At 39.2% G+C, this 14,629-nt stretch overlaps 1 protein-coding gene across 4 annotated transcripts in view; it reads right to left on the reverse strand.

The window, feature by feature from the left end:
- The window catches only part of LOC139464880 (lysosomal cholesterol signaling protein-like), a 47,202-nt gene extending 33,124 nt beyond the window's left edge, over positions 1-14,078 (reverse strand). For all 4 annotated transcript variants that reach the window (XR_011653131.1, XR_011653132.1, XM_071246449.1 and 1 more), the window contains exons 1-3: positions 13,770-14,078; positions 10,024-10,470; positions 639-926 (exon numbers count right to left, since the gene is read on the reverse strand). Coding sequence is in view for 2 of the 4 variants with exons in the window: in XM_071246449.1 (XP_071102550.1) it covers positions 639-926; positions 10,024-10,417 (682 nt within the window). In the remaining 2 variants the exon portion in view is untranslated. The remainder of the gene's footprint in view (positions 1-638; positions 927-10,023; positions 10,471-13,769) is intronic.
- Positions 14,079-14,629: the final 551 nt, after the last annotated feature.

Genomic DNA, 14,629 nt, shown 5'->3' on the forward strand with positions numbered 1-14,629 from the left:
GGATGGGACTGGATCGGTCTATTGCCATGATTGCATTCTTACTTTGTGAAATTCACAATCAGATTCAGGAAAACGGATTTCCGGATAAACGGATCATATTATACGTTAATTTTTCGTTTTTCAAAAAAGTTTTTGGACAAGCAAGGTTCCTCTGTATGTGGATGAGCTTGTTTGTTGTTTTATTTGTTTGTTGCTCAATGTTACACCCAGCAATATTCCAGCTATATGTCTATAAATAATCCAATCCAGTGACTGACATCATGACCATCGATCTACAGAATTGACATGCATCAACCCAGTCACGGGTCTGACCACTTGATCCCATTGTCACTGAAGATCAATTCTAACCAGGATCTTCATGGATTAGTAAATTAAGTAAGCTTGATAATCACAAAGGTTGCTTTTGCTCTCAAGTGAGTTGCATATCAGGGTCTCATTAAAAACTGTCAGTGTCAATGTAGCAATAAATTGTTCTACTGCTAGTCAGGCAGGTAGGAATAAATTACACATCTGACAGAAATATTACCAGCCTTGGAATAGCAGGCAGGTACTTAAAAAGAACTTAACTTACCTATAAGACTGCAAATCATTGCAAAATTGCTGACGCAGCCTAAAGCCGACTTCCCTCACCAACTCACCTAGAACTGTCAGAATGTCATCAAGGATGAGGGGCACGTGCTGCTTGAAGATGAAGTTTCCTGCTATTCCGATGGCTGTCATGAACACAATGGGGTTTGTGATGATTCCCTTGAACACATGCCAGATGAGCCGACGTGTGGAGTGCGTCGAGTCCACAGACTCGGTGCGACGCTTGTGTATTTCCATCAACACAAAGCCGAGCGGGTTGAGAAAGACGAGGGAGATGGGGGCCACCAAGTAGATATACTGCAGGTACTCTGGGTGGTTGTTCTGATACAGGGCCTGTACTGGAAGAGACATCGTGCTTGTCATTAGATCACATCTTCCTGAGGCAAGGGAGTTAACTGACTATAAAAGTCCAGTTTCCACCCTTGCCGAACTACGCTGGTATTATGAGTTATTTTTTGGTTGGACTAACGAGTCCATGAATTATCCAATCAAAATCATGTAATGAAATCAATAAAACGAATAAACTGCCGTACAGATTTTAGTCGATTGCAGAATTTGAAAAGCAAATGTACCGCCAACTCGGCGTCATCAGATATTTTCCAAATCTTTTTATTTTTTTTTATCAAGGTGCTCACAAGATTTGATGCACCTTGTGAAATAAGATCCGAAATAGGCTGGTAAAATAGATCTTGTTTGTTGATCAAATTGTCTTGACTTGGCAACGCCATTTTGTTTGAAGCAAATGCAAGTGATATGCGAGGTGGAATCCAATTTCAAAAGGAGGGCCATGAAAGTAACATGACAAGTAATAGCCACTGGTGTCGCTACGATCAAGCCCAGAAATTCCAGCCCATTTTGGCAAGGGTAGAAACTGGACCTTTATGGTCAGTTAACTCCCTTGGCTCAGTAAGATGTTAGATCAGTGTTCATTAACAGGAGTAGACACCATTGTTCAAATCAAACTAGTTTGCAGCTCATTTCGGACTAGTCGCTTACCAATCCATAGTCACCTTATTAAGAGCCTTGTTCCAATAAGCAGTGATAAGCACCCCCAACAAAAACCACAAATTTACATGACAGTCCATATGGTGTATTTTACGGATTTATTACATAAAACAGCAGATCCGAAGGGGTATATAATTGCCTTGTGACGATGACTGAAAAGGTTTTAGTTTCATCGACATTTGAACTAAGTTTCTTCATTTGGGCTCAATATTAATTGTGAATTTTTACTGACATTTACTTCAGACTTGGGGCCAAATATCGGCCTCTGAGCAGATCTTGATAAATCCCTTACATTGTATGACCTGCAACACTTTGGGCAGGCAGTTTGGGAAAAAAATGTTATTTTGCTCAAATTGGTCAGTGAAAAACAAGTCATTTCTACAAAGCCATAACATCAATAATTACCATAAGATATGAATTGGAAAATCTGTAATTGTGATTTTTGAAATTTTGCTGACATTTGCTGCAGATTTGGGGTCGAATATCAGCCCAAACAATTCGTCACCACTCGCCCCTTCTGTAACCTGCAAGAAGACTTGTCCCCCTATCTATGAATGTTTTGTGCGAAAATACGACAAACCAATCAGAATGCATCAATGACTACAAGTTAGTACTTCAGTCAAAGAATCCCCCAGGAATAATTTTTGCTTTAACATGTCTTGCATCCTAAAATATACCCTAGATACAGTTAAAATGTGTTGAACATGTTGAATCATACTGTATAAATAGCATAAGTCACGATGTGTTTTAAATAGCATCTGGAATGTATATGAAATGAGGGAAATATATGTGAATCATTACACCACGAGGTGACAGTTCTTTTAACTATGCCTGTTTTGGCTTAGACGGCACCCAGTGGCCAAAATGGACACAAGAGGTGAACTGAGAGGCACTAGTCGCTATTTGGCTTGTCCCAGAATAACATGAGTTGGTCACAAATGCCCCTGAGCATGTCTAGACAAATCCCTGCATTGTAACCATGTGGGAATCAAACCCTGGCCTTCCTCGTGACAGACAAGTGCTTCAACCACGAGGCTAACCTATTAACGTCCTTGGGCGAAATACATTACAGCTACCAAGTTTCGCCAGTCATGATCAGTCATAATGACAAACAAATATGATAACAACTATCACTTGAACCATGTGAACATAGATAACTGTCTGGTATGTTGCAAACTGTGTCAATACCCAGGGACATGAAGAAGAAAACATGGAAAAAGGATGGAGTTTGGGGTTATATAACCATTTTGTTACGACCCACTGGCAGATCAATTTTTTCAGTCAAACTCTGCAAGGGTAACACTACAGTTTCCCTAAAAAAAAACACAAAAAAACATTTAAAAAAAATACTTGTTTTGGTGTTCATTTGCTTAACACTGCACTCAACACTATTCCAGCTGACAGTGGTTTATAAAATATCGAGTCTGGACCAGACAATCCCGTGATTGACATCATAAGCAACAATCCATGCAAATGGGATGCGATGACATGCATCAACCAAGCGAGTCTGACCACCCGATCCTGTTAGTCGCCTCTTAAAATAAGCATAGCATGGGTTGCTGAAGACCAAATTCTACCCCTTTTAAAAGAGCAACTTAAGAAAAACAACTTCTTTGTTCACAATAAGCCAATAATATTCATAATTTATGGTTGAGCATGTTGACAGTGAAACATCCATGTGATCAAACAATTATTACTAGTTGATTAAGAGTGAGTGAGTGAGTGAGTGAGTGAGTGAGTGAGTGAGTGAGTGAGTGAGTGAGTGTGTGAGTGAGTGAGTGAGTTGGGTTTGATGCCGCTTTTAACAGTATTCCAGTTATATCGTGGCGTGTCAGCTTAACGTGGGAGCCTGAAGTGATGTAGGTCTCAGACGTTTACCACTTCGGTGAAACCCAATTGCATGGGTATGGTGCTGACAAACCTAGAAACATTATCGGGGCGAACCAGGATTCGAACCAACAATCAGAGGTTTCTGGTGTGTCCAAGGGATGCAACTCTGCACAGCTAATCGTGGCGCCTTAGACGACTGGGCCACCCGTGCCCCCACTATGATTAAGAAAGCCTTTAGCATGGTAGGACATTAAGTTATGACCTTCTCACCATGTTCTGGCCCACAAGAATAAAATTACTGTTAGCTGCATACATTCAGCTGACACTAGCGTATTCATTTAAAGGACACAACTCTGTATGAAAATGCCGTTAGTGATCTTAAACTATCCCACTATCAAGCCCCCTGACAACACCGATTACAATGAAATACTATGAGACCATTGTCAACAGATCTGCCACTGACACTCTCACTGTGCAACACGATCAGTCTATATCTGCATGACAGCTTTGTGACAAGCCGCTCAACATACACCCACAGGCATTCACACATCCATTCATCAAATACTTCTCTCACTGAAACCAACGTATTGTCATTTATTACAGTTGTAGGTGGGTCAAAGCTCTCTGATGCACAGATGTTCCGAAAGTAATGTCCGTCCCCTAATCATGCTAATCATGTTTATGCTTATCATGATATTTTTAGATGACCAACCCGTGTATTTTCATGACACTTCTTGAAAAGACAAAATGCAAAAGCACTTAATATTTTATTATGTAATGTCCATTTTTCATGCCCCTTCCAGAGCTCCAAATAAGCTGCCTATCTGCATAAAATACGCATCAGAAATGCAGAAATATGTAGTAAAATAAAATCCAAGCATATCAAATACCCAAAGAACATTACAGATACGCTACAAAAATAAAACTTGTGAGTATCATCAAAAAATTGTGAAGTAACCCTGCGTATTCGATTGGCAAATCAGCAACTTATTTTGAAATTATAAATGGGCATTCCGTCAACCTTGCCAAACTCCACGATGACAGTTACATCATGTACATCATGATCATTTGCCATCACACTTTCTTATGGAAGTATCGTGGTATTTTTGAGTCCTATAAAGCTCTCAAACCCACACGACACCAGTTTGCAGGGACTAGATGAATAAGGTTTTTAAAAATTTGACTTAAATACCCACATGTGTAAAAACTAGTGGGAAACAGAAATTTGAATACCCAGATAAAATTACTGATACCCAATGATTTTAAAATGCATGAGTGAAATACCCACAACACCAAAAGCTTATCTGGAGCTCTGCCCTTCCCAAATGTGTATTATTTTTTATGACGCTAAAAACACACACACGCCCTTAGAAACAGTGATATATTTGGTGACAATGCCCTTATTCCCTGGAAATGACCAGTCCCTAAATGACTGGCATGAACAGCTGTAAAATGCTTGTGCGTCATGGTATTTCTACAACGTGTATCTTGCCAGTCCCTCAATGACTGGCAAGATACACGTTGTATAAATACCATGACACACAAGCATTTTACAGCTGTTCATGCATCTACACAGACTGACAAAGACAGATCGTGTATGTCATCTAACGTTGCTGAGTGTCAACAAAAAATATGGCGGGATATATATCCGATAATCATTGGTGTATAAGGGCATATGACATGGTTAATTTGATTTAACATGTTTTAAGAGCATTTATGATGACATACATGTAATATACTTGTACCGGGTAGGCCAAGGTGCAAAATCAGCCTCGGGACAAGCAGAGAATTATACGATATTAGTGAGTAAGTGAGTAAGTGAGTATGGTTTTACGCCGCTTTTAACAATATTCCAGCAATATCACGGCGGGGACACCAGAAATGGGCTTCACACATTGTACCCATGTCGGGAATCGAACCCGGGTCTTCGGCGTGACGAGCGAACGCTTTAACCACTAGGCTACCCGACCGCCCCATACGATATTAGTGAATCATCATGGCCATGGTTGAGTCGGAAAATGTAATGAGGTGGGACACATTGGGCTTCTTTACAGAGCTCAAGATAAGCTTTTGGTGTTGTGGGTATTTTACCCATGCATTTTAAAATCATTGGGTATAAGTAATTCTATCTTGGTATTCAAATTTCTGTTTCCCACTAGTTTTTATACATGTTGGTATTTAAGTCAAATTTTTAAAAACACTATTCATCTAGTCCCTTCAAACTGGTGTCGTGTGGGTTTGAGAGCTTTATAGGACTCAAAAATACCACGATACTTCCACAAGAAAGTGTGATGGCAAATGATGTACATGATGTAACTGTCATCGTGGAGTTTGGCAAGGTTGACGGAATGCCCATTTATAATTTCAAAATAAGTTGCTGATTTGCCAATCGAATATGCAGGTTACTTCACAATATTTTGATGATACGCACGCAAGTTTTATTTTTGTAGCGTATCTGTAATGTTTGTTGTGTATTTGATATGCTTGGATTTTATTTGACTGCATATTTCTGCATTTCTGATGTGTATTTTATGCAGCTACGCAGCTTATCTGGAGCTCTGATCTACATGTAGAGATATCTTTTTATGCTGATATGAACAATAATACTGATGTTTTAATGATGATTAAATTAACATAGCCAAGCTAGCATTTTATCTCTGTATGTAGATCATGCAATCTGATCATAATTATATAAAATAACATTTACCCACCAGCTGGTACACATTGTGGGAGCAATGACTATACAAATACAACCAATGAAATGAATTACTATACAAATTAAATACAACCCTTCAACATGTTCAATATCCCAGATTCAAATACTGCAGCAAAAACCTGGTGAGAATTAACAATGGCCTGCTAGCCATGGGCTAGTTCAAATTCCTGCAGGCTTGGACAAATTTCCAAATTTAGCAACCCATTCTTGTCATAAAAGGTGACTATGCTTGTCGTGAAAGGTGACTAAAGGGATCTGGTGGTCAGGCTCGCTGACTTGGTTGATGCTTGTCATCAATCCCAAATGCGTGGATCGATGCTCATGATATTAATCACTGGACTGACTGGTCCAGACTCGATTATTTACAGACTGCCGTCAAATGGAATATTGCTGAGTGAGGCGTTAAACAACAAACCAACCCATTGTTTCAACATTACACGGGCATCCTATCTTTAGTCAGGCTTGTAAAACCTTTGCGTTTAGTTCAAACCGTCATGAACCCAATGACCCCCTGCTTTAAAACACAGGATATATCAACAAAGGTGGACTTTTGCTAGATAATGTCCATAGTGCCATAGAGGTCAGCATAAAAGTTGATCCTATGTTCACTCAGACAGTCTTTGAAAATGACCATAAAGTTCTCACATACTCAATATTAAACGTCAGTATCATGATGTATAGTGTTCTATATTATTAATTCTGAGTTAATACGACTGGCTGCTTTTCCTTATTGATACACTGTTCACAGATGCCAGTGGAGTTCAATGATCTAATGTCCACATCATTCTAGTGACATTCTGTGGTGTTACTATGAGCCACGAGTCTCAGGCATGCAACAGCAAGATCAGAATATTTAATTTATTTTGCCTAGTGTGCACATATATGAGTCTTTAAAGGAGAATACAGAAAACTACTGTTCAGCGTTAGAAATTGGCACTAGTCCTATAGTCCTTGTCAAACTGCCCAGTAGTTAAGGTATCATAAGGACTAGTAGAAATTTGTCATTTTTAAGGGTTTTGCTATGTGTTATCATTATTAGGACTAGTGGTACAAAAATGTTAGTTTCTACCGCTGCTGTTATAATGAACCCAAAGGGATCACTTATTTTAGTTTGCTATAACTATAGTTCGTATACATGTACAGTATATGCACAGTAAATGGCCGGGACCAAAAAATATATTTGTTATATCTGTCAGTTCGTTATAAGCGTTTACTGTACAATAATTAACTGGGTTAAAGATAAAGTCATCATAAACATGTACCTAAATTTTTAATGCAAAAGTGTTTTTATTTATGTCTTAATTGCGAAAACAGTTTCTGTTTTTTTGGCTTCGGCCATTATGCATATTCCGCTAACAATGTGTAAGTATTCTCATTTAACAAGTCCATCATAATCTTAGAGCTTTTCCACTGGTAGTCCCCAAGGCCTCATAAATTTTGAAAATATTTTCAATTTTGACCTTGAACGTGTTCTCAAATCTGTAAGTAATTGTCAAGAAAAAACATTAAAACTTACAGTTAACATATTTTGTCAAGCCTGACATATTTTCGTTAACCTTTAAGTGTAACCTTGCCTGGTTTCTACCTCTCAGGCCAACTGTGTGACAACCAGCTATGTCCTCAATCCAATCAGCCAAATAGTTTGCCAGCTGGATACAAAACACTATGTCACATTGTGGCAATAGGCATCACACTTAGCTAGGACATTATATATGTTATCACAAGGTATAAGTTGTTGTAAGTGTGTTATTACACAGCAAATAGTTTTCCCGTGTGTATGTTAATCATACTAATGTTCATTAGTCCCTGGCAGCAATAGCAACTATCCTTGCCAAACTGCCCAACAGTTAAGGTATCATAAGGACAAATAGAAGTTTGCCATTTTACGGATTCTCCTATATGTTATCATTATATACGTTACAAGGACAAATCGACTAAAACTGTTAGTTTCTATCGCTGCTATGTGCCATGTTTAGTGAAGAAACAAAGCACAGTTTTCAAGATCTGCTCCAGAAACAAGCACGAACCCCATTTCGGGCCTAAGTAAAAGTTGTTGCAATGGAAACTTGGAAATTATATTTTTCAAAAATCCCAAACTATCCCAAAGGCACCAGTTCACCACTAGGCCTATCTGTGTACCACGTATGGTAAAGAAATTTACGGTTTTCAAGATCTGCTCCAGAACCCACATTTAGAACTGACAGACGCACGGATGGATGGATGCACAGTGTCCATTCTAATACCCCCGCAAATTGTGTTGCGGGGGATAAATATGGTAATTTGCAGTGTGTCAGTGACAGTCAAACATAATGAAAGGGTTATCAAAAGGGAACAGCAACAAATTTACATTGGTGGCATTAGATATGGACCATATTGGGGTGGTAAGAAAAGCGTAGCGGCCTGGCAGCCTTAAAATTTACAAGCCCCATGAAATGATTCGAACCACACGAAAGCTACGGCGCAACTCGAACAAAACAATAAAATGGTTTGGGGATAGAGTGAGTGAGTGAGTGAGTATGGATTAACGCCGCTTTTAGAAATATTCCAGCAATATCACGGCGGGGGACACCAGAAATGGGCTTCACACATTGTACCCATGTCGGGAATCGAATCAGGGTCTTTGGCGTGACGAGCGAACGCTTTAACCACTAGGCTACCCGACCGCCCCCTTTGGGGATAGAAGGCTCCAGATTAGGGTCAGTTGCAAAATGGAAGACTGTACTGCTTATTCATCCCATAGCCACTTAGGAACCAGCTGTGTTGTAAGTATGAAATTGATGAGGCCAACTCCTACCCCACCCAACACAATGAGCCATCTATCTACCAGCAGCTTGAGGTAATAGCTAGTGAATACACTGGACAGCCTATCAATTGTGATCAATAGGGCTAGCCAGGCAATTAACTGACAGGTGCTCTCACAGCTTATGCAATGACTGGACTGTCTTTATTCAGGTGAGTCAGAGCATAGACTGTCAAGTCCCGTTAATCTGACATAGTTGGTTGCATATAATTGTGTCAGATTATCTAGTATGTTGGATAAACGAAATTAAGTAGTATCGATGTACATGATGAAAAAATCAAACAACTACACGATAGATAACAATACAAACACGTAATAAAAATTGAAAAATGAATTATTCATATTGTTATGTTACATTGTTAGCGGAATATGTTTTCTAATCATGCAACCTCTAAAGCGTAACACAAAACAACTGTTACAGCCAGTATGACTGATTCAAAACAGTCTGGAATGGAAGACGACAGTTTGAAACTGGTACCGCAAAGGTCAAGAAAGCTGCTTTCTAAGTGGCTAATGTCGACTTCCTGTTGGTCATTTCATTGATCGGTCAAAGTTCGTGAAAGATCGTTCTGATGTGTATGTGCAGTGTTAGAAATTAAAGGGGTTCCTTGGGTTCTTGAGGTGTGCAACCAAAATATTTGAATCCAGTGATCCCCTTCATGCATTATGCTGAACAGTGAAATTTTGGAGTGAACAGGTTTAAAAAGACGAACAGAATTTAAACCTCCAAACTATGTACTTTGGGCAAAGATGATAATTAATAATTGTTTAAATGTAGTTTGGACCCATTTAGCCAAGAAAGTCAGTCCATTGCTGTTTTAAATGTTCCAGGTGTGAAATAATACAGGATTAAAATAAGTGTGTGTCCCATGTCGTACCATCTGCGGATATTATCAATGCACAGATGTATTGGTGAATCGTGACATCCCTTAGACATCATGACCTGTAGTTGTGTCAGTTTTATTTGTTCAAAATGCAGGTTCAGAATGGCCAGGCCCAGTGAATTCCTGGCTCAAATCAACTGCAAGAACAACAGCTGGATATCATCATTATGGTTCAATTTGAAATACATGCTAATACTTACATATAGGATATCCCAAAGCGAAGTCATTACTCTGTGTGCTGAAAATACCATTGAGTCCCGCATAGCCCAGATTCAGAGGTCGCTTAACAACCAGAGTGACCAGGACCACGACGACAAACACAAAAGTCTTGGCAATCAAGATGCTCCAGAGAAACGTCCAGTTGACAGAGCTGAAGTTCAACTCACACATGCTCTTAAAGAGAAGGGCAGGAAGACAGAAGTTGGAGACAAACGAGCCGATGCCTTTGCCCTGAGTGCTGGTGATGATGCTCGCCCGACCAGCGATGTACCCTCCCAGAATGATGACAAAGCATTGCAGGATGGCGGGGTACAGATTGTCAAAAGACACCTCGATGGGTCCACTTGAGTTTCCAGAATGATTTGTTGAATTCATTTTGAAAGTTTTGACTTTCAGATCATGAAATGACTGGTGCTAGCACATCCGCTCTGGAAGAAAGAACAGTAATAGATGATGATTGTTATTGTTACATATAAACAGATCTAGAGGATACAAAAGCACTACTCAAAAGAAGTTAAAAGAGAGGGTGAGTTGGGTTTAACGCCGATTTAAAAATATTCCAGTTGTATCACAGCATGTCGGCTGAATGTGGGAGGATAGCCGGAAGTGATACAGGTCTCTGAGTGAGTGAGTGAGTGAGTGAGTGAGTTGGGTTTAACGCCGCTTTTAACACTATTCCAGTTATACCACGGCGTGTCAGCTTAATGTGGGAGGAAAGCCCGAAGTGATGCAGGTATTAGACGTTTACCACTTCGGTGAAACCCACGAGCACGGGTATGGTGCTGACAAACCTAGAAACATAATCGGAGCGAACCGGGATTCGAACACACAATCATAGGTTTCTGGCGTGCCCAAGGGACGCAACTCTGCACAGCGAATCGCGGCGCCTTAGACAACTGGCCCCCCGACACAGGTCTCTGACGTTTACCACTTTGTTGAAACTATGGCTGGGCCCTCGAGCACTGGTATATTGCTGACAAACCAAGAAACACAATCAGGGCAAATCAGGTTTTGAACCCACAAACCCTTAGGTTTCCTCGTGTCAAAGGAACACAACCCTGCACAGCAAATTGTGGCACCTTAGACGACTTGGCCACCAGTGATCCCATAAGTGAAAGAACACCCAATTCTTTCACAATCATATTTAACTGTCGCTAATAAGAAAGAATGAGTTTCTAAATCGTCTTTCGAGGAATACATTTGGATAAGTAGGGGTGCAATTCATGTTCAACACTTGTGTTATTTTGTTCCTCACATAATACCCAATGAGTTGGCCATTGTTGCTATATGTCTACAATCATTATACCATGGCCACTAAGATGATATGTCTCACACTTTAACATAAGCTTATGATAGTCATAGCGCTAAGAATGTTTTGTGAACTCGAACCAGATCAGTGAGATCACAAAAACAATTCCTGAATGAATAAATGTCTAATCTGCTTCAAGAATGGGGTGGGTAGGGGTGCAGCCTGTGTTTATAGGTGTAAGAAATACTAAAAGTATAACTTTGATATGATTTTCAAACTCTGGATTATGGTTTATTGCATTCATAACATAACATAAAATAAATAGAGATTCAAAAGTACCATGTTATATTGATTACCGTATTCGACGGAATAAGCGCTCCGCTCTAATAAGCGCCCACAGCGTTATTTGCTAATATAATGGCTAACATGGCTAGTGAACAATCTCAGTTAGCACCCTTTTCGATTGATCAATGTACACAAGACTTATTTATTCGTGAATAATACGCACTCGTTTGTTATGTGCACCCTTAATTATGGGCAATTACATTCTAGAAAATATATCTATCATGTATAATACACACAGATTCTTCTTTCATATCATTTCAGGCTGTCAGCATAAACCACAAAATTAACAACCTTTCAACCTCGTTTTTAATCTCACCAAAATTATATTCTAATAAGAGCCCCCTATTTCTCATGATTTCTAATTTTGTGAGCACCCTGGGCGCTCATTATGTCGAATATTGTAATATTAAAATTAAACAATCTGTGTGTGTATAGACAAAAATGATATATGTAGACATGCAATCAATTAATGCAATATATGAACTGGCCTGATACAATAAATGTTTAAAAATATTATTTCTTCCTTCTCATTGTGCATCGTTACAACAGGAATCTTCATAAATATAAACGTTTCCGTGACAGTGAATTATTAAATAGCATCTTCAGTACCAATATTTGCACCTTATCTGATAAAACTGTACACAAAATTGAAGACATGAAACTTCATACAGATAACAACTTCTTTACTGTTTGAAACAATGTTAAAGGGCTACTTCATCACCTCATGTGGGGGGGGGCCTGAGTGGCACAGTCGTCTAAGGCGCCGCGGTTCACCCCGATTATGTTTCTAGGTTTGTCCACCATACCCATGATCGTGGGTTTCACTGAAGTGGTAAAGGTCTGAGACCTGCATCACTACGGGCTTTCCTCCCACATTAAGCTGACACGCTGTGATATAACTGGAATAATGTTAAAAGCGGCGTTCCACCCAACTAACTCACTCTCTCATCTGATGGGACCCATTAAATCTTTAAGTATTAACACAACGGCAAAAACTAGGACAAGGACTCTGTGTCTTTCATGCATGATATAAAACTTGCTGGTCTGTTTACGTAAGAAAGATGTGGTGCAGTACAAACCTTGACTTACTTTGCTCCCTGAACGATACAGTCTTAGTCACATGAGCATAAGCATATGTTCTAAAAAAACCATAAGCTGATGTTTATTGAGAAATCATATCATCAGGGCCACTCTTGGGACTATCAAAATGGTTCATTGTGAATTAAGAAACAAACCATTTAATATCAGGGGCTGCAGAGGGTTATTGTGATCAACAGCAGGGTTAGAAATTGGGACTAGTCCTATAGTCCTTGCCAAACTGCCCAATAGTAATTGTATCCTAAGGACTAGTATAAATTTGCCATTTTTAAAGGTTTTGCTATATGTTATCAATATAAGGACTAGCGGACTGAAACTATTAGTTTCTACCGCTGATTACAGTATCTTGTTTCAGAACTTCACTGGTTCAAAGTTTTTCAGTCAACAGGTGAAAGGAAAAACAATTATGTTTTTTTCCATAACATATTTATTAACATACACAGGGTCTAATAACCTGTCGCACTGTCCATGACGGGTTTAATTCTACCGATGAAGGTGAATAACAAAGTCGATCTGACCCATATTGTGGAGGATTGTACTCTTTTCTGCCAATTATATTTAGTATGCAATACATATCTTCATAATGTCCATTTTGTTTAAAAAACAACAACGCTAATTCAAGTTTGCAGTAACAGACAACAGATGCATCATCACTTTTGGATTCACGATCGGTAGTATTTTTCAAGACTTAGTAGCCAGTCCTGTGGCCTCGGGGAAAATGTATTTCAAGCAGAAATCTAGACCTATGCAACCCTTGTCTCAAACAAACGAACAATTTATTTTAGGGCAAAAAATCCTGCGATCGGGCAAATTATTTTTTCCATTTTTTTCTGAAACATTTTTTGTTCAAAGAAATCCTTATCATCACTCGACAGACAATATAACATGGTTGTCTCTACGACGCGATCATAACAAGACAAGTCAATATTGAACTGAACGAACACAAAAATCATATTCTCACACTATAAATTCAAACATTCACTGGTTTCTTAATTACACTTTACAAATATTAAGGAATAGGTGTGTATTACTTACATAAGACTGTAAACTATCTCTCAGTCATGCAGCATCAAGTCACAACATCATCAGCTAGACTACATCAGTACATGGATCCGCCTGAACGCCCCCGAAGCGAAGCACCGCTACTTTGTCAAATCACTGTTCTTTCAACTAAGCCGACAGTAATAGGCGACCTAATGAAAATTCACCTAGCAGGTGCACGCTAGTCGAACAATATCACCGTCATACCTCGTGGGGGGTTTGCTAACCATTTTATCATTGAGAAATTCGGCTGGCAGCCTAACACTTACAAGGTGTGCAACTACTAGCATGAGGGCACATGCTGAACAGTTCGTCTGCTTGCCGCTAGGAGGCGCTAACACGCAAAATGAATGGTGACTTGCTCGTTCTTTATTCGAATATTAACCGGCTAAAATATGTCCCAACAAATAACAAATAATATATGTCCCAGGTGTCATTAGAATATACTATAACAATTCAACAATTCAAATTAGCCATACCGTCTAAATATCTCTGACGAAAGTAATTTTACATTTATTCTCCACAGCAATGTACGTTCCTTTTAAGAGACTAATCGCAGTCTACCTCCCGTTATTTCCGTATAACATCTGTCCGAAGCCCACATAACGAAATTATTGTCAGTCTGATAATTTATCCATTTAAAGGTTGTACACAGTTTTGCTGATTTCTCAGATAATGCGTTCGGAATTCAAATATCGTTGTAATAGCAGGGTTTATATCGGTCACAGGGCCCTGTTCCACAAAGCGATCTTAGTGCTAAGTCTGTCGTAAGTCTATGTTAAAGTATGGGAGTTACGATCATCTTAGCGCTACGATATTCTTTATACAGAAAATGTCAGTACAAATTCCCAAAC

The sequence above is a fragment of the Haliotis cracherodii genome, unplaced genomic scaffold (genome assembly GCF_022045235.1).
Source record: "Haliotis cracherodii isolate W230 unplaced genomic scaffold, xgHalCrac1.p SCAF_17, whole genome shotgun sequence".
NCBI lineage: Eukaryota > Metazoa > Mollusca > Gastropoda > Lepetellida > Haliotidae > Haliotis > Haliotis cracherodii.